General features: G+C 38.4%; 1 protein-coding gene across 2 annotated transcripts in view; it reads left to right on the plus strand.

Annotated features, from left to right (window-relative positions):
• The first annotated feature begins 317 nt into the window (after positions 1–317).
• The window catches only part of LOC127104692 (uncharacterized), a 48,096-nt gene continuing 21,884 nt past the window's right edge, over positions 318–26,529 (plus strand). The window contains exons 1-9 of one of the 2 annotated variants that reach the window (XM_051041864.1): positions 318–428; positions 523–631; positions 1,998–2,097; positions 9,638–9,781; positions 10,822–10,880; positions 13,056–13,123; positions 13,206–13,257; positions 14,770–14,940; positions 15,103–15,702. In XM_051041864.1, coding sequence (XP_050897821.1) covers positions 421–428; positions 523–631; positions 1,998–2,097; positions 9,638–9,781; positions 10,822–10,880; positions 13,056–13,123; positions 13,206–13,257; positions 14,770–14,940; positions 15,103–15,702 — 1,311 coding nt within the window. In that variant the 5' untranslated portion in view covers positions 318–420. Of the gene's footprint in view, positions 429–522; positions 632–1,997; positions 2,098–9,637; positions 9,782–10,821; positions 10,881–13,055; positions 13,124–13,205; positions 13,258–14,769; positions 14,941–15,102; positions 15,703–17,895; positions 19,695–21,505; positions 21,571–23,995; positions 25,920–26,529 lie in introns of those variants that run through there. The other variant, XM_051041863.1, reaches the window with a different exon arrangement.

The raw sequence follows: 26,529 nt of genomic DNA on the forward strand, positions 1-26,529 counted from the left end.
TCCATTTTGTTATCTTGAAAAAACTCAATTTTGTATTACAATAATAATTCAGTCTTATCCCACTAAATGAGATCGATTATATGAATTAATTTTTAATATTCTATCAAAAATATTTTTTTTAAAGAAAATGGATGATATATTATTTTATACGGTAAAATCAAAATAAAAACTTTAAAATATTTGTATGACATGACAAAATAATATATTTTTAAAATTTTTTTACACTACTCCACAGTTGAATCCATTTTTTTTTTCTAAATCTAAAATAATTTTTCTTAGAAGAAAAATTAATTTGATTTCAATAAAAATAAAATAAAACAAACGTACATTCGAGTAACGAACACATCACAGACTCGCTCGCATGGTTTGGAATCAATCATCAACAACAAACGCATTTCTAACACTTTCTCTCTTTACACAATGATCAGGTATACTCTTTTTCCCAATTTCACGATTCTCAAGCTGCTTCTTCTTCTTCTTCTTCATCTTTTTGGGTCTAACCGAATGTGTTTGATATAACAGGGTGATAAAGAAGACTGTTACAAATGTGCGTGCACTGAAAATTCCAAGCAAGTTTTTTTGTTCCCAGACTGTTAAACTTGTTGCTTCCACTGATTTTGTACCTTCCAATGTAAGCAAATAACTATAACTATAACTATGTTACATATCAATATTTTATGTTTTTTATATTTTGGAGGTTTACATGAAAAATAATATTTAAAAGGGGACATATGGTTTTTGTCACAAAATGGTTTCATGGAGACGATAATAGCATTTTATGAAAATGGATGAGTTTGAGAGAGCAAGTTGGAGACTGCAATGAGAACCATGGTTCCAAATTGTGGTAAACACCGCCGATGTGCTGCAATTTTGACCGCAATATCAAGGTTTTGCAGAATCTGTAAAACCTTGATTTTGCAGTTGAAATTGGGGTTGCAGACTGCAATTTAGAACTATGATGAGAATTTAGATTCTAGAAATTTTAGAGTTTAACGATATAAGATCACGGGGTTTGCTTCTTGTTTTTCTTAAATGACCATTTGGAATGGAATATACTTTAAGATTGAAATTTGCAACTTTGATGTCACGCCTCATTGAGTTTCTTGTCTGGCAGATTGAGGAGTCTTAGTTTGTAGGTATATATGAAAGATGTACCCTTATTTCTATTGTTAGGGTATGTTTGGATTGATGAAATTGAATGGAATGGAGTGGTATGAGATGGAATGAAGTGTTATTCCATTGTTTGGATAAGTTAAAATTGGATGGAACGGAATGTGGTGGTATGGATTCCATTCTCTTCCACCACTTACCACGATATTTCTTCCCCTCTGATATGGGAAGTATGAAAAATTTACCTTCATTCCGTTCCGCTGCTCCATTCCATTATGCTCTGTTCACTTTAGGAAACAATAATGAACAGCAAGTCCTATAGTTACTTTTTTGGCGTCATGGAAAGTTTCTAGATGATGGTAATTTTCAAGATGTAGTTTTATAAAACTGTTTGCCAATCTAGTTGAGATTTGAGTTTATCATTATTCTTATGAATAGCTCTAGTATTTAGTATTTTTGTTTTTACCAGATAGAATAAAAAATTGAGTTTTTCCAAGATAACGAAATGGGATTTAAAGAAAATAAATTTTTGTTTTATATTAAATTAATTAATACTTTTGTGAAACTATACCTATAGAGTTGAGGGAGAAAGACTGGGAATATAGAGGAAAACAAAGCCTTCTGTTGGTTCGGGGTGAATTTTAGTCTTGTAACGTAGTTTTGAGTTCTGGTTTATAGTTTTACGCGTGTTAGTTTATTCATGTAACATTGGTTAAAGGGATTATTGTGATGTGTCTTGGTGCTTAGCTTCTTCATAATCTTTGTCTATCGTCATTTCTTCTTTCATACTATTTTAATGTCTTTGTGCATTTTCAATTGAAAGATAATGATTTACCACTTGAAAAGAAACTGAAAATTGAATAATTTGTATTCTTGAAAATATGCAGGAGCATGAGAAGAAGTCAATTATTAGCGAAGTTATTCCAGAATATGATATTGCTATTGTTGGAGGAGGCATGGTTGGCATGTCTTTAGCTTGTTTCTTAGGTATCTTCTTGCAATGGGTGTATGTTGATCGGAAAAATAGCAAGTGTACTATTTTCACCGATGTAGTAATAGGGAGTTTATTTCCCAGTATCGATCTCGAGGATTGCGTAGGAATTACTTATTTCAATTCGATTCTATTCAAACAAAAAGATAATGGTTGGTTTGTTTTGGAATTTAGAATAGTAAACACAAAATTGATAACAAGAATAGATTAAGATAAAGGATGCTAGGGTGAGTGGTTGAGTTACCCGGTTATGAATTCCGTTCCAATTTCCTTACTGCCTATGAAGCCTTCAATCACCTAACCTCAGAATGCTCTTACTTAAGTCCTTAAGGAAGAAACTATTAAACTACCAATTATTACTTAAATGTCCATTTAATTAATCGTTGGTTTTAATCATACAAAATATCAAGGTTTACGGTGATTTACGAAAGTTACTAGTCCTAGATGATGCATTCATAAACCTAATTGTGTGAAAACCCTACCAATCACAGTCCTGTTATTGGAAGTCATAGATTAATTTGTATTTGTCCGATACAAAAGCATAATAACATCACACAATTAAATTGAAATACTTAACATAGAAATCAGGAAATTATCGGTTCAGATTCATACATACGATAACATCAGGACCACCCCCCTAGCATCAGGGGGTTTAGCCTCTCATAGTACTTAAAGAACTCATAAAGTAAAGATTAGACATTACAAAGAATTAGGAGAGTTTGATCTTCAATGGTGGCTACCCTTGAATCTCGCCGTCTTCGAATCCGTTGTATTCGCTATCTTCTCCACTGTAATGCCTTCGTTCGTCTCTCCAAAGGTGCTTTTCTCTTTCTCTTCCAAGTCTTCTTATAGTTTCAGATGCCTCCTCTCCAAGCAAAAGGTCCATACTGCCCTTAATGAGAAGAATCGGTTCACAATGCAAAATTAGGTTTTCCAGGCTGCGTGCAATCAACACGGCCGTGTGTGTACACACGGGTGCCCGTGTTTTTTCTCCTGCATTAATTAATTTCATCATTTGTTACAGTAGCAACAACACGGGCCGTGTCCCTACACACGGGTGCCCGTGTAGATGCACTGTTTTAATCAACACGGCCGTGTGTGTACACACGGGTGCCCGTGTTGATCCCTGTTTTCTGCTTCGTCTTTTTCTCTGCTTGACCAACAACACGGCCGTGTGGTGGCACACGGGTGGCCGTGTTGACCTGCTGTTCTATCATATTTTCGTCCTTCAGAGTGTCCCGAACTTCACCATTCTTGCTTTTGAACCTGGAACAATGACACTACCCAAACGAAGCATAAACGAGGTCTTTTTGACTTAAACTCGTAATCGAATGTAATGTAATACCAAACCAACAAAACTTGATACTTGACTCAAATGCAACTAAAAACAAACATAAATCTTACCAGAGTGATGAAAATACGTCGGATTACCGTCGGGAATTCAATGGAAATGGTGACCGATCACAACCCCAAACTTGTCTCATTGCTTGTCCTCAAGTGATGTATTGAGTCCAAACAAAGGTCACCCCCCGAATTTGCTTTCCACAATGCAACCGAGTCTTTCACCATTCGTGTTCCACTTTTCCAATCGAGTTTCAAGTCTCTCCGATTCAGGCAGTTTACCACATTTCCATATCCGAAACCTCTTCACCTGCAAGCTTTTCACACACTCACAATATCTCTCGGGGTTAGGTGTGTACACTCACAGCACAGTATACAGTATCAGACTCTTAACTTTGAACACATTCTAATGTCATTACCACAGCAGATTTCACACACTTTTTGAGGTCTTTTTAGGTTGTAACGGGGCTTGGGTACGGTGGGATAAACAAAAAAATGGGTAACAAAGGGTTTTGAACTCGGTAATCATATTGTGTACTTTTTTCTTCTTTTCCTGTGCATCACATATATTTTTGGGGTAAAAACTCTTTTGACTCTTTTTCTACTCAACTTTCCGAGCATTTCATATCTCTCTAAGGTCTCGGCAAGTGCATTTTTTTCTTTTCTTATTTTCTCTTTTTTTTTTTCTCTTTCCGAGCCTTTCATATCTCTAAGGTCTCGGCAAGTGCATTTTTTCTTTTCTTATTTTTTTTTTCTTATAAAGGACATACATACTGTTTTTCTTTTTGTATGATCTCATCTTATGCACTTGCCTTCCCTTTCAAAATTTTCACCCCAAACTTATTTTCATTGCACATCTTGCAATTCACACAATCATACCGAGTTATGACACAAAAGGGAATGGATAATTAAAAGTTAACATGGATTTATGAGGAATAATGCTTGACGTTAGCATGGGGTTTACAATGAACAAATGGCTAAGGCTCAACGGGGTTTTACGAAGGGAAACATACATATAGGGATGGCTAGAAAGGCCCTGGCTAAACAAACAACTTGCCTCAGTGTGTGTTGTCATGCTGTGACGTGTCAACAGAACATACGCAAAATCAGAGTGATAAAGTTATACCTGGCTGAACTCTCATATTGATGTTTCGTGTTTGGCTTTTTGTGATCTCACCATGTTGGTTAGCTTGCAAGCTCTGAAGTCTCTTCGTATTATGTGGTTCTTTCCTGACTTGGTCTTTCCATACCGCTCTCTTGGTCTAGTGTCACCAAATTGTGTCCGACTTTACCTTCTCATGGTTGCATCAACTTCCGGGGTGCCATATCAGAATAAGTATGAGGGTTGTCATTCATCCACTACCATTGATCCCGGATTCGTCCAACCATTTCTCATCACTCTGTACACACAAGTAAACAACGAAAACAAACAAAAACAATACGACGACAACAAAAACAAAAGCGATGGAAATAAAACATGAAAGGAAAACCCCCCCACACCTGAACTAAACATTGCCCTCAATGTTTAAATCCAGATACTAAGGGGACTCACAGCGACTACTGTTGGTTTAATGCACTTGTGTAATTTCCTTCCACTTGGAGGTGTTTGTGACTTTGCCCTTTTAATTCTCCTACACAAAATTTTAGCACACACCAAAAATATAAAAACGAAATAAATTAGAAATCAAACGCGTGGGTTGCCTCCCACGAAGCGCTTCGTTTAACGTCGCATGGCTCGACGGTTCATTTCCCTTATCATGGGGGATATTTCCGGTTCAAAACCTTTTTGCACCTCTTGTCTACAACACGGAAATTGTCTCTTTTATCAGTGTGGACTCCTTTGTACCACGATTCCTTTTTTAACTCTCCTTTCAGTGTTAGGAAATTGTCCCTTTTCCTTTCGGGTGGCTACTGGCAGTGGTGAGCCTTTGATAGTATTCAATGTCTTGATTGAGCCTACTTGATACTGAGATTTTGTATCTTCTTCCATCTCCTGATTTTCAATAGCATTCAATGTTATTTCCTTGTTGTGAACTTTCAAGGTTAGCGTGCACTCATCCATGTCGAGCTTGCATCGACTCGTCTTCATGAAAGGTCGACCTAGAATAATGGGTGCCTCATTGTCTTCAGGTATGTCTAGGATTACAAAATCAACTGGGAAAGTCAAGTCCGCTATTGTTACCAGCACATCTGCAGCTATACCATATGCATCTTTCCTTGAGTGATCCGCAAACTTCAGATTGGTCTTTATATCACTAATATTTTTAATACCCAACCTGTGATAGACCGATAATGGCATCAGATTCACACTGGCTCCCGAATCTATTAGTACCTTTTTGAAGGTTCTTTCTTTGATTGTGCACGGTACTGTGACGGTTCCTGGATCCTTTTGTTTGTTAGGAATGTTCTGCTCCAGGGAGTTTGCATTATATTGTTCCTTACCAGATACCTGTTCTTCAGTGGTTGGTTTCTTTTCAGCCATTACCTCTTCCACGAATTTCTTGTACATGGGCATCCTTTCAAGTGCTTCAAACAAAGTCATATGACCCTCAATCCTTTTAAACATTTTTATGAATTTCTCGAAGTCTGACTCACTAGGTTCCTTCTTTGTCACTCTCTGAGGGTAGGGCAACTTAATCACCGGTTTAGTTCCTTTTGTAGTTTCTTCTTTAGTCGGCTCGCTCGGTGATATAATTTTTTTCTTCTTAGCAACCTCTTTCTCTGTCGTCGTGACAATGTTAACATTCTCCTGACCTCTCGGATTTTGCACTGTTTCACTTGGTAGGGAACCTGGTGTTCTAGAACTTGACAGTTGTTGTGCTATCTGCCCCAGCTGAACTTCGAGATTCCTTAGGGAGGCGGTGGTGTTTTTCTGATTGTTTCTAGTCTCTTCTTCAAATTGCATATTTTGAGCTGCCATCTTTTCAATTGCAATCTCCCAATCTGCCTTCTGAGGTACCTGTTGTTGCTGCTGCTGATATTGATTTTGATATTGACCTTGCTGATCTTTCCAAGAGAAATTAGGATGATTTTTCCACCCCGGATTATATGTATTTGAATAGGGATTATTCTGCGTCAGGTAATTTATAGCTTGCACTTGTTCTGCGGTTGCAACACAATGCATGGCAAAGTGTGGTCCACTACAAATTTCACAAATCATGGTCGGAACCGGCTGAATTTGAGCAACAGTCTGGGTACCTAAGTTCATAGCTTTCAATCTCCTTTCAACCTCAGCAGCAATCTGGTCTTCCATTTTCACTACCTGATTTGCTAATTTCAAGTCAATTTTTCCCTCCGGCTGATTTACAGTACGGTCATACAATTCCAAATGCTCATTTGCTGCAATAGCTTCGATGATTTTTTTGATACCGGTTGCTGTAGAAAAATTAGACGAGCCACCAGCAGCTGTATCAATGAGTTGCTTAGTTCTCATCTTCAGCCCATTCACAAAATTCTGCATTTGTTCAGTTTCATCCAGATTATGTGTAGGACATGCAACTAAACATCTTTTGAATCTTTTGTAGGCATCTCCAAGTGTCTCTCCTTCTTTCTGTTTAAAGTTCACAATGTCATACCTCTTACGGATATACACAGAAGCAGGAAAATACTCATTCAAGAATGCTGTTTCCATTTGTTGCCATGTAGTAATGCTCCCTGCAGGTAGGGAATAAAACCATTCCTCAGCGTCCTCAGATAACGTGAATGGAAACATGACCAATCTCTTTGCCTCCTCAGAATGCCCATCAATTTTCAATGATGTAGTCATAGTCAGAAACCTCTGCAGATGCTTGTTTGCATCCTCATTGATCTTTCCTGCAAAAGGTTTGCTTTCTAACTGGCGGATAGTAGACGGGTGCAACTGGAAGTGAGCAACATTAACAGGTTGATTCACAATGGTCAACCGCACTGCTGGATTATTCTGTCGGCCATAGTCACCTAAAAGTCTCTCTGGTGGTGGTGGGTTTGCAGCCATGATTTCAGGAACTGTTTCCGTTTCTGAATCTGAATTCTCTGAATGCACTGAAACAACTTCCTCGTCTGCTTTCTCTGCTAATTCCAGTTTTTCTCGCTTGGCTTGTCTTAGTCTAGCACGAAGAGTTCTTTCTGGATCTGCGTCAAAAGAAAAATTCGCTGAGGACTTACCTCGCATAAACAAGTTAGACAAAGATTAAAATTGAATAACAAAAGTGTCACAGATAAAATTTTGGTTGGCGAGCAACAAAATTTCGATAGAATAGAAATTAAAATATGTAGTTTGGCAATCCCCGGCAACGGCGCCAAAAACTTGATCGGAAAAATAGCAAGTGTACTATTTTCACCGATGTAGTAATAGGGAGTTTATTTCCCAGTATCGATCTCGAGGATTGCGTAGGAATTACTTATTTCAATTCGATTCTATTCAAACAAAAAGATAATGGTTGGTTTGTTTTGGAATTTAGAATAGTAAACACAAAATTGATAACAAGAATAGATTAAGATAAAGGATGCTAGGGTGAGTGGTTGAGTTACCCGGTTATGAATTCCGTTCCAATTTCCTTACTGCCTATGAAGCCTTCAATCACCTAACCTCAGAATGCTCTTACTTAAGTCCTTAAGGAAGAAACTATTAAACTACCAATTATTACTTAAATGTCCATTTAATTAATCGTTGGTTTTAATCATACAAAATATCAAGGTTTACGGTGATTTACGAAAGTTACTAGTCCTAGATGATGCATTCATAAACCTAATTGTGTGAAAACCCTACCAATCACAGTCCTGTTATTGGAAGTCATAGATTAATTTGTATTTGTCCGATACAAAAGCATAATAACATCACACAATTAAATTGAAATACTTAACATAGAAATCAGGAAATTATCGGTTCAGATTCATACATACGATAACATCAGGACCACCCCCCTAGCATCAGGGGGTTTAGCCTCTCATAGTACTTAAAGAACTCATAAAGTAAAGATTAGACATTACAAAGAATTAGGAGAGTTTGATCTTCAATGGTGGCTACCCTTGAATCTCGCCGTCTTCGAATCCGTTGTATTCGCTATCTTCTCCACTGTAATGCCTTCGTTCGTCTCTCCAAAGGTGCTTTTCTCTTTCTCTTCCAAGTCTTCTTATAGTTTCAGATGCCTCCTCTCCAAGCAAAAGGTCCATACTGCCCTTAATGAGAAGAATCGGTTCACAATGCAAAATTAGGTTTTCCAGGCTGCGTGCAATTAACACGGCCGTGTGTGTACACACGGGTGCCCGTGTTTTTTCTCCTGCATTAATTAATTTCATCATTTGTTACAGTAGCAACAACACGGGCCGTGTCCCTACACACGGGTGCCCGTGTAGATGCACTGTTTTAATCAACACGGCCGTGTGTGTACACACGGGTGCCCGTGTTGATCCCTGTTTTCTGCTTCGTCTTTTTCTCTGCTTGACCAACAACACGGCCGTGTGGTGGCACACGGGTGGCCGTGTTGACCTGCTGTTCTATCATATTTTCGTCCTTCAGAGTGTCCCGAACTTCACCATTCTTGCTTTTGAACCTGGAACAATGACACTACCCAAACGAAGCATAAACGAGGTCTTTTTGACTTAAACTCGTAATCGAATGTAATGTAATACCAAACCAACAAAACTTGATACTTGACTCAAATGCAACTAAAAACAAACATAAATCTTACCAGAGTGATGAAAATACGTCGGATTACCGTCGGGAATTCAATGGAAATGGTGACCGATCACATGTCGGAGTCATATTTTTTCTAGACTGCAATATATTGTGTCATGCCATCATCTACATGAGTCATTGAAATATATTGTTTTAGCTAGGTATGATTTGCCTATCATCCTTAACTAATCACATCGTCATCAAAGTTTAATCTTGTTGATCTGCACCTAGTTACCATCTTTCTCAGGTCAATAAACCATTGAATAGTTTCACATTCCGAAACCATAAAATATTTGAGAATGTGTTTCAATATTATTAAGAGAAAGGCATGGCAATTTGGATACCATTCTACCATCGTTGAAAGATTATGCTAAGCAAAAAGAGCTTGTAGTAGGTTTTAACTTTTAACCATGTTAGAATTAATCAAATATTTCAATGTTCATTCATTCAACCTTGATGGTGATGATGCTTAGGAGTATTACTTATGATGTAAAAAGCTATTAAAGCAACAACCCTGTCCAATCGTTTTGTTTTTCCAGCTACTATGCCAATGACAAAGCAGTTGAGTGTGGCAATAATTGACAGTAATCCAGCTCTGGGTAGTGGCATAAGCATCCAAAGAGAAGACCCTCCTGATCCTAGAGTCAGTACAGTGACTCCTGCTTCTATATCATTTCTCCAAGGTATCCACTTTTTAAGGTTTGTTTTTTACTATCGCTGCGCGGTCAATTTCAAATTCTCTCTTCTTCTGCATTTTTTCTTAAACTTGTATTAGAGAGAAAATGAGGAAAGTACAACTATGCAGAGGATAAGATATGGTCCAAAGTAGTATAATCAAGGTAGATTAAGGAACATATATAAAAAAGAAGAGATGTTAGTTGAACATCAATTTGGAAACCTTAATTCATTTTTCTAAATGGTTAACACAGTTCGCGCACATGGTCAATGAAGTGTTAGATTTGGTTAATAGCTATGTTAGGTGTCTCCACTTATTGATCATCTACTGAACTTCATTAACCATGAACTTCTATGTGACTAACTTTGGTTTTCAAGTGTTCAAATCTACATGTAGGTGTAACACTTGAGATTGTGGTTAATTAAGTTGAGTTGATGGTTAATGAGTTGGCCAATCTTTATATACCCATTAACCACTCATTGAAATGCGTCAACCATTAAAAAATTGTTGAATTTAGCTCTCTCAAATTGATTTATAAGTGACATTTTTATAAAATTACTCAAGAAGCATGGCCACCAAATCGTCCTACATGCCATAAATGGTGACTTCCCTAAAAATTAAGTGCTTAACAGTCCTCCTGTCCTATTTGTACACAACCATATCCATATGCTGATCTTCTATGCTCAAGAAATTTAATGGAAAATACAGAATGTTAACTGTGTGTATCTTACTTCTAATTCGGTGCTATTTCTACTTTGTCTACCTCTAAACTTTTGGTTATTCAAGTCATTCACGTAATACAGTTTCCTGCATCTGGACAATCTATCATTTCTCTCAAGTCTATATCACTATCAATCTTATCATAATTTATGACCAAAAGAGTAGCCCGGTTTTTTTGCATAGCCTGTATTTTCACTGGTTTACTTGGTATAAAATGAAAATATCAAGCGGTAATTAGACCCTGGTTGATGAGCGTATTTGCTTCAACACGAGGATGTTTTGCTAAAATTGAATTTAATGTCCTCTTGATGCCTGATCTATTTCCAGATACTGGTGCTTGGAAATATGTTGAGCAAAACAGACATGCTTATTTTAAAAAAATGCAGGTACTTTTTCTTTCTCATTCATTATAGTGATTAAGCTTTAAAGTTTAAACTATATAAAATTTCAATGATGGATGAGTTCTCGAAGTGCAAAATTGTTGGGAGTTATTTAGGGAAATTGAATTGAATGTTGTGACTCATAAATGCTATTCTCTTAGTTTATATACAAACATTATATATGTTTCCTATCATAAAAGTATAAATGGTTGTAAATGAATTATTTGAGTATAGTTGGGATTTTGATTGGAGAATAGGTTGTCGGCCTATATTTTTAAAAATGAAGTCTAGTAGTTTATTTATCCTTGTTAATATGTGGAAATGGAGGAGGGGATCATGTGTTCTATGTGACACGAAAGTACTGCTCAAACTGAAGGGAAAATTTTATCGGATAGCTATAAGACCGACGATGTTGGATGAGACCAAATGTTGGGCCGTAAAGAACCAACTCGAAAATAAACTAAGTGTGTAGCAGAGATGAGGATTGGATGAGTGGTAAGACTAGACGAGAGAAGATTAGAAATGAAAACATTAGAGTGTTGGTGTTGGGGTAACACCTAAAGTAGAAAAGATGGTAGAAAGTATACTTAGAAGGTTTGGGCATGTAAATAGAAGATTCGTAGATTTTGTAGTACGGAGAGTAGATCAGATGGAGGGTAGTCAAATGTCTAAATGTATAAGAAGACCTAGAAAAATTATTAAAACAAGATCTCAAGATGAGTTGAATAAAAACATGGTTTTTGATAGAATATTATGGCGTAATTTGATCCATATAACCGACCCCACTTAGTGGGATAAAACTTGGTTGTTGTTGGTTGGTTAACCTATGGATGAGATCTCCATGACAAGCCGGATAAAATAATAAAATAACTCTGTCCAACCTAAAGGATGCAAAAGGCTTCATTTTAGAACTTAATCATTTTCTACCCTTGATGCCAAACTGAACCAAAAATATGCACGAGGGATTTTTGCCTCTTGGCATTTCACGTGAGACCTCTTCAGCCAGGTCCTTGCTTCTTGCTCCATTTTGGGTTTTCTAATGCCTAGTTGCCTTTGTTGCCTCATTACTGAAAAACTTTAAAAACAAGAAGCCTTTCTTATCATATTTTACTATAAAGATTATTATGCTTGTTAAAAGATATTAGGTTTTTGGATGGGGTAAAGTGGTCAGGTTAGGTTAGGGTTTACCTTAAACATGCTTAGCCAATTTTCCAAATTTAAAGTCTGGCCTGTCTAATCTAGGGCTTTTTATTTTTAAAACAAAAAAATATGCAGGCCTCTTTAGACCTATCAATGCTTTCAGAAATGCCTAAAGCTTAACTTTTTTAACAATGTTGTCAAATATCGGCCTTTGCGTATATCGGTGACAGAATGTTGGCTCTTTGGCATGGCCAGATTTGTGAAGGATGATGGCACCACAGCACCATACGCCGAATATGGTGGCGCCATGTGTTGGATTTTTAGCTCTCCCCCCTCGATAACATTGTTTTTTAGCTTAATAGACCTTTAAAATAGTGTAAGATTAACTTTTTTTTGATAAGTAGTACATCTTAGTCAGGCTAGGCCTAATATGTGCCAGGCCGTAGGCCCCTGGCAAACAGTGTGACCTATTGTCACCCTTAATCCTTAGCGTTATTTTTTGGGGATTGAGCTTTCACCAGTAGTATTAGTGTTTGGCCCAATTATCATTAGTGTCATTAGGAGTACTAAGATATCGTATAATGACACATTCCTTTTAAAATTACTTTTACAGTCTACTTTTAGCCATCTATTTCTTTTACCTTATCAAAAGTCTAAACCCTAAAGTTTCAACAAAACATATTCCAACATAAAATTCTTATAGTTTAGCTTGTAAAAAAAGAACAACCTTTCACAACAACAAAAAATTGATGTTTCAAAATGTGATCAAGCTCTCAAATTTGATAAGAGGCCAATGGTGTCAATTGATCCATAGAGCCAACTTCATCTGATGGAATAAATGTTTGGTTGTTCTTGTTGTTGGTTGTAATATTTATTTATTTTCCCAATTTAAGCACAAAAGTTCTTTTAAACAAGTGCTTTTCATGTATTTCTTGCTTCAATGCAGTAGACTCTCTCCTTGGGCCCTAAGAATGCCTTTTTATTCTGACTACATAGTTAATGCCATTATTAAAAATTGCATACTTTTGTATCTTTCTGCAGGTGTGGGATTATACCGGTTTTGGGTATGCTAGATACGATGCAGGAGATGTAAATAAAGACTTTCTAGGGTAAGTGTAGACATGTTGTGATTAAGAAAATTTCTTTGAAAATGGTTATCACATTACTGATTGCAAAAAATTGATAAACTAGGTGTGTAGCAGAGAATAAAGTGCTTCATAGTGCCTTATTGTCATGCGTAAAGGTATAACTCACCTTGTTAGTCTGTGATACAGTTGATTGTGATACAACACTGTATGAGAAGAAATATGAATTATTTTTATTGACTTTGAACTTATAGTATCAAACATTTTATAATATTATAAAAGGTGCAAAAAAGGAAGCAAAATGGATTTTAATTCTGAAGCTGGCAAAATAAAATCCCCTAATTTAAAGGATTTCAAAACTGATTTTCCTAATCTTTTTGCAGTATACTACAGTATTTGCAGCTCAACACATCCCTTCAAGCTTCCATTCCCAGCTTTGATTAATGTTAGAAATCTTGAGCTATCCGGCCCTTTTTTTTAGAAACATTGGCTATTTGTTATCCTGATGGAAACATAGGACATGCACACCTTCCAATTTTTCTTTATCGACCGCCCATCTATTTCTACATGTTTTATCCTATAATGCACATAGAATTTCAAGCAATATTGGTAGCTGACTTGTACAATAGAGTTTCATAGAATCCTCCAATTTGACTCTTTATCATGTAGTATAATCTTCAGCTAAAGTAGTTCACATACTCATTGGGAAATAGCCCCAAAATCTGATTATGTTGATAATCGAGTCACCACATTGTGTTTATTGCCCTTCACATCACTAAAATACCCTGAAAGAAGGTGCAATACCAGAAGTTGATATTCTACCGCAGTAAACACCTGTGTAAGCTTCTAAGGCTAGAGCCTCATTATTCTTGCATTAAACTCCTTTCCCAAGACTTCTCTTCAAGTAATGTAGTATCCAGTATGTAGTTTGAAGGTGAGTTTCTCTTGGGTTGAGCATAAACTGACTTATAAGTCTCATCGACTATGCTATGTCTGGTCTAGTGTGAGCAACCTTTGGTTCATTCTCTTATCAATGACTGGTTTTTCTTTAGCTTCTCCCAGCTTACCATTAGGACTCATTAGGGTAGTAACTGGTTTGTGTTCAATCTTTTGTTTTTCTACCAACAAACTGGTCACTTAGTTTTGCCGATATGTCAGCTAGCGGTAAGAGTTTGATCTTGTAACCTCAAGGGACAGAGTTTAAATCCTCTCGGATACAGTTGTAAAATGGTCATTAACGACACTATATTAATAATTTTCCCTTTCCCTATTTTTTTAGTAAAAATATCTCAAGCAACTTGGTGCCAATTTTAGTCTCATTCATGTGATAAAAATGGACTTAATTAATTAGGAAGTCTCATATTTTCACACTCTTTCACTAGTTTTGTTACTGTGTGCGCTAAGATAAGCTTGCTAGTACTAGTGTACAATGTAATTGAGATGCAATACTGTCTTGTCTCTGTCTGTTCTAGAAATTTATATGTAATTGTACTGTTTCACTTTTATGTTTTAATGTCAGGCGCCATTATGTCACTAATTTTAGCTATCTTTTGTCTGCTTCGATGGTTTCTCGATCAGAAACTTTGCTTGTTATATTTTTCAATGAGTAGAATTTTTTATTCCAAGGCATGACTCTTGCATTTCATTGAGAATTACAAACTTCTTGACAGGATTCTGATTTCAAGACTACATTCTATCCGTTGAGGTTAACTTCAATGACTTTGAATACAAACTCTATGTCTACTGTGGAGAGTATACCATCTAAAGAACTATCATCTGCTCAGGGTCATACTTCAAAGCTGCAACTAAGTGATGGCAGTAGCATATATGCCAAGTTGGTGGTAAGGGAAAGTTTGCTTACCTGTTATGTAATTTATGTTGCGGTGCTATAAGTAGTGGATGATGAATTCATATCTGAAGTTCCATTAGCCACAGTTTGATCATTATAATTTAATATACTACAATTGGAGTCTAATCACAAAGATGTTTGCTTTGTTCTCAAGGTTGGGGCCGATGGAGGAAAATCCCGTGTTAGGGAACTAGCAGGATTCAAAACAACGGGATGGAATTACTCTCAGAATGCAATCATTTGCACTGTAGAGCATACTTCTGCTAACCATTGTGCGTGGCAACGGTTTCTACCTAACGGCCCAATTGCATTTCTACCGATGGGTGATAATTTTAGCAACATTGTTTGGACCATGAGTCCAACAGAGTCAAAAGATCGCAAATCAATCACCGAGGAAATGTTTTTGAAGGATGTGAATTCTGCTCTTGATGAGGGATATGGACCTCATCCGACGTCAAGCTCGGTAGGAACACGAGACCTGTTTTCTTGGCTTAAAATGGATGCAACTTTATCAGCTAATGAATCCTTTGAAATTCCTCCAAAAGCAATAAGATTGGCATCTGAAAGGATGGTGTTTCCGCTTTCTTTAAGGCATGCCAGTTCCTATGCATCAAAACGCGTTGTTCTAATAGGAGATGCTGCCCACACGATCCATCCTCTTGCCGGTCAAGGGGTTAATTTAGGTTTTGGAGATGCATTTTCTCTTTCAAGAGTTATTGCAGAGGGTATTGCTTTGGGATCTGATATTGGAGAGGTATGTTATGTCTTTGATGCTTATTTCATGGTGTTCATAAGATTAAGACCCTGTTTGGATAAACAACTTAATTAATAGAAGTGACTAATGACTATGTATTAGTTATTTCTATAACAAAAGATAAAAACAGTCCTCATATAAGTTATAAGATGTTTTATAATGTATTATTAAGAGCTTATGGAAATAAGCTAAAAACAACTTAAGGACAATGTGTCATACGGTGAACTGGACTTTTTGTGGTTTTAATCGCAATGTCGCGGTTAGCAAGAGTCGCCACCGACTTTTCTTTTATCCAATAAGGAAAGGTGGAAAAGAACAGGAAAGACCTTAATTTAGATTTTGGGTTCGGGAGGTACATTATACAAAGGGAAGGTGTTAGCACCCTTTGTATCCATGGTTATCCATGGGCTCTTAATTGCTCGATCACTTATATTATTTTTGTCTAAAAAAGTGTTTGTGAATTGTTTGGAAAATTGTTTTGAAAAGAGAATTTAACTTTGTAATGATTCTTGTATGAATGTATACAAAGTGGTTATCCCGTTTTAGTTTTGAAAATTGTTTAGAAAAATATAACTCGGTAATGATTCTAGTATGAATGTATACCAAGTGGTGATTTTCTAAAGGCATTTTGAAAGGTGTGAGGTGCAAAAAAAATGTTTTAAATTGTGAGCCAGCAATTAAGAGTTATACCGACCCAAGGTCTTTACGGGCATTTCCTATCCTTATGAGGGTAAAACTGTCCTTATTATTGAGAAATAAGTAGTTTTATCCTTTGGATGTAAAAGGGTCATCGTAGGGTCATCGATTGGTCATTGAAGGCAACAGTTATGAGGATACCTTAGCATTCGAAGGGACTATCATCATTTAACCGTAGGCAACATCGGAGGGTCATCGAGGGACAAAGTTGTATATTCGAAGGCAACATCCGAGGGACTATAATTTATTTTATGATGATTTAACCGAAGGGTCTTTGCTAAGGGTATCCCCACGTTCGCGGGACATGACCGTAATATCGTAATCGTAAGGCAACAAAGAGAGGTCCAAGATCACTTATTCAAAGGCAAAATTTTACAATTAATTATATAATTAGGATGAAACTCCACATTAAAATTATTAAAAATAATATATTAAAAAATTAATACATTAGAAATTAATACATTAAAAGTTAATTTAGGATGAAACTCCACAAGGGTATCCCACAAATAAAGTGGAATACCTAGTCAATAACCTTTTCCTGGGATATGTGAACCTTTACGAAACTCAAAAAAAGAAACATGTCAGAACACCAAATCAGGGTGCAATCGAAGATTACACCGGAGAAATATCACAACAATAAATAGGATAGGATGAATAATGCATGGCTATGATAAAACATAAAAAAAAACAGAATAGAAAAGTCAGCTACTGTTTCGTTCGCCTCTGCCTCGCCTAGCGAAGGCCACGGATTTTGAATTTGTAAACAGCCCCATGTTAGGAACTTTGAATTTTATGGCATTTTATCACAGGAATAACATGGTCAAACATTCAGGGTATTCAGGCATATTTAAATTCCCATACGAAAGCAAATTATATATCAACATTTAATCATGATGCATTATATAGGTAGATATGGCCAATTGAAAGTATAAACAATAGAGATACGCAAAACCTGTTTGCCAATTCAAGGTTGAAGGGATTGACCACTTGTAGTATCGGAATAAGTTAGGCAGCGAGAATTGGACGGCGATGGCTTCGGTGCAGATGGGCTGCCTTCAGGGTTTCTTTACTCTGAATTCTCCGGGTAGGCAGGGTTCCTATGCCAAAGTTTCTATCCGTCCTTCTCTGTTCTCTTTCTTTCTTTTTTCTCAAGGTTTTGTTCCAAGGAAACCTCAGAGTGTTTTGCTTCTCTTCCTTCTTTCTCCAGTGAATCTCCCAGTGTAACTCCAAGTCTAACTCCCCCTACTGAAACTTCAGTATTTATAGACTAATTTCGTGGGTAATGGGCTTGGACTGAGGGAGACCCAAGTTCAAAATAATTTGTTATATTTTATTTATTTATTTATTTTAATTATTTAATTAATTAATTAAAAAAAAAAAAATTCTCTTTTTTTTTTTTTTTTTTTTTTTTTTTTTTCGTTTTTTTTTTCGTTTTTTTTTTTTTTTTTTTTTTTTTTTTTTTTTTTTTTTTTTTTTTTTTTTAGGAAAAATGATGGGTAATTTTTGGGGTATGACAGCTGCCCCTGTTCAATATTCTTGAACCGAGAGAGTTAGGATGGCGTGTATGCCATTCGTGGTCTGGAGGTGGAAGATTATTGAACACTAGAATGCCTCAAAATTTGCCCTCCTCTCTTGGGACTAGCATTAACATATTTGCATTGCATTTTAGGACATTAGGCAGTTCATGTTGCATATCATGTGGTTACATTATGCAAGCCATTCTCCCAAGTCTTGATCAGAAGATGAGGAAGTCAAAAGTGCAAGCCTAGGTTACTGACTGATCATGGCCATCTGAGGATTGGGCCGTGAATTAGGGTTTCATGATTCTCAAGGGTATTGGTCTTCATATTGATTGAATTGATACATCATCATCATGGTTGGATGTCATCAGAAGATTGAAGAAGATTCCTTGAGATTAGGGTTTTGACCACTGGTCAACCCTAATCAGTTGCATTGGGCCAATCAGGGCTGGATCAGGAGATGAGGTTTCTGAAGGAGATGAGGATCATTTTGTGATTATATGGTGATTATTGAGGCTAGGGTTTCACCCTTGAGCCATTTCAGTTGGAGATTGGGGTTCAGATTGATCTGTGCATTGCCCAATTCATCTGTCAGTTGAAAAGTCAACTGTGGTCAACTGTACATGATCTGGTGAATTTGGAGGTGGAAATGAGTTAGACACACTTCATTCATGTTGGAACAAGTGTTAAATGACATCTCAAAGCTTAAAATTGAAGAAAATCAGGTCAGGACAAACACTGCCAAAAATAGCAAGTGACTTGTAACTGAAGTTTCCAAAAATGGAAAGTTTTTGACCTCAAAAACAGAAGTCCAAGGAAGCTTCAAATGAAAAATTGTTCAACATGACAGATGTAGATCTTGTTCTCACCTTTCCAAAAAGTCCAAGAACTTGAAAATCCAATGTACGGTTTGCAAGATATGGCTCAGTGAATTTCAGAAAAGACCCGTAATCAGGAGGGCATAACTACCACGTGGTTTATCCAAAATGCAAGTTCTTTATATGCACAAATTCCATTTAATGTGTACTTCAAAGTTGCATAATTGGATTTTTTGGAAAAGGCTCCATGCAAAATGCCATTTTTGAAGTGAATCAATTTAAGGAGAGGGGCAAAATGGTCCAATTTTGGAAATATGGAGAATTTGGAAAAAAGGCCAATGCTATTAGCTTCCAATGGATATTTTGGACTTGTTTCAAGTGTTAATTTTCTGCTGAATTTGCTTCTAAGCATTGAAGAGCTTAACTCCAAATTGCACATAAACCAATTTCCACTAATCATTTCTCTTGCTTAATTGTAATTATAGTTAGATTAAGCATGGCATATAAAAACAAAAACTCTAACAGAATTTGGAGGAGCTTTTTTTCTGCTAATCACGCTAATCTAATCACATTTTCACATTGATTCTACACAAAAGCTAACAGAAAATCCTTCAGCAAAAAAAGATCGCACTCTCACATTCTCTCTTTTTTCAAATTCTTCCACAAATCTTTTTGATTTTTTTTTTGACAAATCCTATCAAGTTCTTTGGAATTTTCTCTGTTGATTGAAAAATTGCAGGTATTGTTGAGCCTCTATTGATGAAAGCTGGAGCAAAACCGCAACCGATTCCAACTGTTACGAAGCCTTGAACGTCCATAACAGTTGTTGATTCTTGACAATCTAAGCATCTTCGAGCTCCAAGAATCATTCTAGGTACCTTCCAACACCGACTCCGTCATCTGTTTCGCATCACCGGAGCTCCAATCGCAACGGCATCGCAACTGTCATCAAGAAAAGGTTGGGAATCAAACTTCAAAATAGCGTCGATTGAGTTATGGCTATTGTAGAACGCTTGTTGTAGAGTCCATATCGAGTTGTAGATTGAATTTTCATTGCGATTCGTGTGTGTAATCCGCGATTTAGGTTTTTGTAGCGATTCCATTCTTCCTTCGATTTGCATTGTTTATGAATCCATTGTAGAAATTGGTTGCATATTTGTGCTCGGGATGCAAAACCGGTTCGACCGGTATATAGTTTGTTGATTCTCGTTGCCATTTGCGAAATCTGGATTTCCAGATGAAGAACACTGATGAGAAGACGATGAACATTCATCATCTTTCTGGAAAATGTTGCGCTCGGATCTTGCTTCTCGCTTTCGCCTTGCCATCTCGTGTTCGTGAAGCCCCGACGCAATCCTGACCATCCGTTTCTTTTAATTAAAACGCCGTCGTTTTGGCTGAGGGGTTAAAATTTACATCCGTGCCACTGGCACCATTTTAATTAATATATCCTAATTCAATTTCTAAATAATTATTAAATAAACATTTCAAAACTTAAAAAATGCATACAATATTCAATTTTAATCCTAAAAATACCACAATTTTTTTGTTAATCTTATTTTCTCCTCTGCTATTTTATAAAAATAAAAAATATATATGTGCTTGGGGAATTTTTAGAATTTGACATAGAGGTCCTTTTCATGTACATATTTTCATACACATTACCACTTTAATTGTATAGACCACATACTATATCCAAAATAATTGAAAATTGAGACACTTGTTCTAGACATCCTTCTGGATTTTTTGACATAGGTTTGGGAATTTTTTAGCCTATGGTCCATTATATGTGAATTATTGAAGTTGGACATGTACATATGTGACATAGTTTGGTATGCTGAATTCACCAAATTGATTACCATGCTTCCCATTGGCCAATGGCCCTAATTTTTTGCATGAAGTTTGTTTAACATGTTAGCTATCACTGATAATTTTTGTGGATTTTTACAATCCATTTTCGATTTGATTCATATTTTTTCTTACTGCCTAGCATGTTAGAGTTCCATTGGTGTAACCTTTAGCATTTATGTTGCCATATCCTCATAATTAATCCAATGGACATGAAAATTGATAGGATAGTTCTTAACCCCTGTAGCTATCTTTTGGCTTTGGTCCTACTAATTTCCCATGAACCATTGCTGTTTACCATCTAATTGAAGTTGGTGCATAATTTGGACTTCATTTGATGTAGTTTTTGCATGCTGTACCATGTTTAATTAATTCCTATTGATCTACTAGTCCAAATGACTTGAAATTTAATATGCAACTTATTGAATACCCTCTGAATAAGGTGTAATTTTTGTGGATTTTTTGGATCCTTTTTGACATGTGGTTGGATATGATCTTGCTGGTTGTTTGTATGAGACTCAACATTGCTTCATTTGCCTTCTAGGTTGCATGATTTAAAATAGGAACATAGTTTGGATATGGGACCAATTGGGATCCCTTTGTATTTGATATTACTTGGACTTCAATTATGAATTGGCTGCTGTTTTAGGATTTTTCCATCCTTTTGACCCTAGGCTAGTCCTAGTGGTCATGTTACTTACATTTGAAGTTGATTGTGCCTTTTCAGGTTAAGAAGTTAAGGATTAAGGCTTTGTTTCACATTTGGGATTGTGTTGCTTGACCTATAAACTAATGTGTTTGTTTTGTAGGATGTTTGAGCCTTGAGCTTTGTGCTATGCACATCATTGTGATTGTTAATTGAGCATTATATTGTTGTCTGTTTGTGGATGTAGATGCTGATTCTGTTTGACTTTTGTACAGGTACCTTTAGTTGCTCAGTTCCTTGCGAACTTTTGCTTTGCGTTGCTTAAGCAACTTGCATTGAGGTAGGTCTTCTTGACTTCATGTAGTCTGGAGACCCGGCTGTTACCGGGCCGGGCAAATTGTCTGAAGTCCTCCTTAAGAGGCAATGATTGTGTATGTTTATTTTTCAAGCCCAAGCAGGAAAAGTCCTTCAAGTAAGGCAATTGGTGGAAGGTAGGGACAAGCAACCTGTCCCCCACTATTCAGTGAGTCTTCTCCTTGCTCCCATTACATGGTTGTAGCATTGAGATCAAAAGCCCAAGATCCTGTGCAGTGCACATTGAGTCAGAGTCATCGAGTATAGAAGGGTTCCCCCATTCTGGACCCATGCTCATTTGTCAGCTCCCCCTGGTTAGGGATATGAGCTGTGAGGTCTGATCCTCACTTCACCTCTTCATCTGCTTCACCTTAGCCTCGTAATGGCAAGGTTAAGAGCAAAACCAGCCTGTACAGACGACTTGCTTAGGCAGTCAAACCCGGTTGATTGAGCCTCTTGTTTGGTTATAGTGGGTGTTATGTGGATATTTGATTGACATGCTTGTGTTGTTTGAGATGCCTGTTCTCATCTGATATATGCTTGTATATTGTATGCTTGTGTGATTGCTTCTTTCCTGGTTAGGATAGTTCGCTTATGCAAGTAGGATAGAAAACCGAGCTTAGGGTTAACGATGCATGACAACATTAGGCTCGAGTCTCAGCTCCCTAGTCGTGTGTCTCTCCCCGGTTTTTGGTTAGCAATTCAGTCCCTTTCAGGGGAACTACATCGCCCTGATCCTCGTGCCAGACGAGGTATGTAGGCAGGTGGTCGTGCGAGACCACTCCGGGCAACCTTTTTCCTTTTTGCGTGCGTTTACTTGTTATCTGACTGTGCTGTTTGGTGTTTTGGTTCGGATGCCGACGTAAGCCCAGTGATTGGCTGTCGGGCTCCAAGTTTGCCGTTTTGTGCGTGTTTTGGTTCGGATGCCGACATAATTCCATCAAGTGGTTGTCGGGCTCCATGTTTGCCACCCTTGCTTGTTTGTATGTGTTGTGTTGTTTGGCGTGCGTAAGCCGAACTACAGTGGCTCTGATTCTTGTTCCAGACAAGATATGTAGGCATAAGGTGCGATACCTTATCGAGCCCGTTTCTCCTAACCCCACCTGCGTTCCCCGTGTGTGTGTGTGATGTTTAGCAACCTTTTCTTTTCTTAGAACGTGGATCCCTAGGAGTACCTAGGACGTGAGGGGTGCTAATACCTTCCCCTCGCGTAACCGACTCCCGAACCTTTTCTCTCTGGTCGCGAGACCATGCCTTTCCAGGTTTCTCTGAGCGTTTCCTTTCCCTATCTTGGGATAAATAACGTTTAGTGGCGGCTCTGTGTGTTTTTATTTTTAGGCTCGCCGGTTGATTTTTCGCAGGATGCGACAGCTGGCGACTCTGCTGGGGATTTGCGATGTAGACCTATGCTGGTCCATCGTCCCTAAGCGAGTCCTTCCTAGCGTTCTAGGATTAGTTTAGGTCGCTTGTTGTGTTATTTATTGCATTTATTATTCTAACCAGTGTGTACATATTTGCATTAAATGTCTGCATGCATCATACTATCATGTTGTTGCTGTCCTCTGCAGGTGGTTCTGTTGTGTGGGGTGGGTGTTCTGAGTGGGGCTAAAACCCAGGCCCGAGTATACACCTAGGACTAGTGTGGTTTCACGTTGCCTCTTTCATGTTAAGTCAACATGTGCCTGGCGGCGTGATGTGCCACAAGCCGGACGAGGCTCACTTGATAGTGCTCATCTCTGTGGATATTCCGCTTTGTTTGAGTCACTCCATTTGAGTTGTTGACTCTGGTGACCGATCATTCCCGGATCTTTGGTTTAGACGATTTTAAGGGAGCTACAATGGCACACCCGAAAGGGCAAACCCATTGAGTATCTCCGCCCGATTGTCGAGACCATTATCCGCCTTAGGATGACTTGATTAGAACTTACCTGTGAGGGGAGGGTTGTTCTGTCAGATGTTTGTTCAGATAGCCTTCAGATGGTGACTTTTGATCTGTGATTCAGAGACATAATTATAAGTCGGATTTATGGTCATTTATTGCCGTGACGCCGGAGTGCTGTCCGTGACTTATCAGTGGGGATCCGTTTATTTCGGATTCCCCGGGCCGAGATATTTTATCAGTGGGGATCCGTTTATTTCGGGTTCCCCGGGCCGATTCAGATAAAGGCGATGTGTCTACTCGGATATGGTTTGGTGATGATGGTGATGATGATGCATCTGTCTTCCGTTTATTTCGGAACCCGTGGGTCAGAATTGGGATTGTACATTCCTCAGATGGTTATGATCAGTTCAGAGCCCAGATTCAGTGCAGATGATCAGATGGCTTGGAGGATGGCAACGCATTGCATTCATTCATCAGCATCATTGCATTTTGCATTATTTGCATCTAACCCATGTTTACCCATATGCAGGGACACTTTTGATCGAGATTCTGGTTGAGAGACTTTCTGTTCAATATGAGGACCGGTTTGAAGAACAACATTGCTTACAGTTTCTTTGATCCAGAGATTGGTGTCTTGAAGGATATGGTAGCATTGATTACTCCCGATCATGTGGGGATGTTTAGAGAGTCATACGGCGGTATTCTGAAGACGGTTTTCAGGCTCACTGACTGCGACAGGAGCGCTATCCACACTCTTCTTCAGTTCTATGACCCTGGGTTGAGGTGTTTCGTTTTTCCAGACTATCTGTTGGGACCTCTGATGGAGGATTATGTCAGCATCCTGGGTATTCAGATCCGTGATCAGATTCCTTTTCATGTCACCAGAGCAGAGCCAGATGTCCTTGGAATTTCACGTGCTCTTTATTTGAGTCCGGAAATGGTCAAGGAAGGTTTGAAGGAAAAAGGAAAGCTACCCGGGTTTCATTTGAGTTTCTTGGAGGCCAATGCCAAGGAACATGCTGCTGTGGGTAACTGGAAGACGGTCTGTGCTCTGATTGCTGTGAGCATTTATGGGATTGTGTTGTTTCCTAACCAGAAGAATTTTGTGGACCATAATGCTATCAGATTGTTTATACAGAGAAACCCTATTCCTACCCTGATTGGAGATGTGTACTATTCAGTGCATAACAGGAATGAGAAGAGGCGTGGGGGTCTGGTCAGATGCTGCTCTCAGTTGCTCTTTAGATGGTTCATGGGGTATTTGCCTTCCCGAGGTGCTTTTGTTCAGATTGACCCTAGTGTCAAGTGGTCCTTCCGATTGATGGGTCTGCGGGCTGATGACATTGCTTGGACTCATAATGGTTTAGCTGGTCAGGACTTCATATGCAGTTGTGGGAGTTTACCTAATGTGCCTTTGGTGGGAGTTCAGGGTTGCATTAATTACAACCCGATGCTTCTCCGGAGACAGATGGGGTTTGCTATAGAGGGTCCTCCTCTCGGGCGAGAGATTCAGGAGTCCTTCTATTTCCCGATTGATGGTAACCAGACCAAGCTGAGGCAGGTATTGGACGAATGGCGAGATATCCAGAGGAGGGGTAAGGTTCCTTATGGCAAAGTCAACTGCCGGTATTTTCCACTATTTGAGGATTGGTTGCGGAAGAGGATTGAGTCTACATTTCTACCGTTCCCTGGAGGTGACTCAGTGTGTCCTAGGATTGAGGGTCCAAGTTCTTCTGTCAGCACGGAGGAGTTCCTTGAGATGAAGAGGGCCAGAGATCAGTTACTTGCAGAGAAAACGGAGTTGGAGAGAAGTGTTGCTCATTTTCAGGCAGCTAATCAGGAAATCAAAGTGAAGATGGAAGATCAAGACAAGCGACATGCTTTGGAGGCCAAACGCTTCGAGATGGATACAGCCTACTATGGGAAGATCAGCCAAGCTTTAGCATCGTCCAACAGGGAGCATGACATCACAAAGGAGAAGCTGTTCAGAGCATCGAAGGTGATTGAAGATGAAAAGAGGAGGCAGATCATTGTCCGGGATCAGAGAGATGACAGAGTCAGGGGTCTCATTGCTGAGTGGGAGGCAAAGCTGCAAGTCAAGGAGTCAGAGAAGCTAAAGATCATTGCAGAGAGAGATCACTATATGGCTGAGAGAGACCACTACTTCAGGCAGATGAAGATTCATCAGAAGGAAGTTGGAAGACTACAGCAGGAGAATACCGAGCTCAGGTTCGCCGCAGAGTTCGCGAGGATGGAAGATGAGATAGGGCCATCTGTGGGACCCTCATCTAGCTAGATCTTTCATTTGTGTTGAATTACCGTCAGGCTTGTTGACGGAATTCATTTGTCTTTCTTTCCTATTCTGGGGGATTGTATTTGATATTTGATCTGATATATGACTATTGCACTGATTGTGCACTCTTTTGGTTATGTGATGGTGATTTTCATGCAGTGATTGATCTTCAAGCTTTATTTGCTTTACCGTATGCACTTACACGAGCACACACATGGTTAGGGGTATCATGCTAAATCACATATCTCCGATCTGCACGATGAAATCAAGCACTGCAAATCAAGATATTAATGCCGGACTATTATTTGTCTCAATGATGCCAGGATCGAGAGACAAAGTGTCCTTCATATGGATAGACACTGCATCCATGCATTGATCATGATAACTGTGTTTTATTTTGCAGGTGACTATTACTAACGTGCTTGTTTGTAAACAGGAACCATTGCTCGCGCTCGAAGAGTAGTACCCCTGCACTCAACTCGCCCTCACAGATATTACACAAGAAGAAACACTCCCAGACTCATGGAGCTTCCCAGTGCTGATATGCTGGAATTGAAGGAGAAAATGACCGAGCTGATCAATATAATGCAAGGTTTTGCCATTGGTCAGAAAGCGCTGGCGGATAAAGTTGAGAAACTCGAGCGGGTTTCTGCTCAGAACAGTGGGGTCAACCTGGATGGAGTCTCCAACCAGGGGCAGGGATCTCGTGATGGCGGAAAGAGGACAACAGTTGGTCTGGTGAATAATGCTGGTGGTCAACCTGGACCAAG

The sequence above is a fragment of the Lathyrus oleraceus genome, chromosome 7, assembly GCF_024323335.1.
Source record: "Lathyrus oleraceus cultivar Zhongwan6 chromosome 7, CAAS_Psat_ZW6_1.0, whole genome shotgun sequence".
NCBI lineage: Eukaryota > Viridiplantae > Streptophyta > Magnoliopsida > Fabales > Fabaceae > Lathyrus > Lathyrus oleraceus.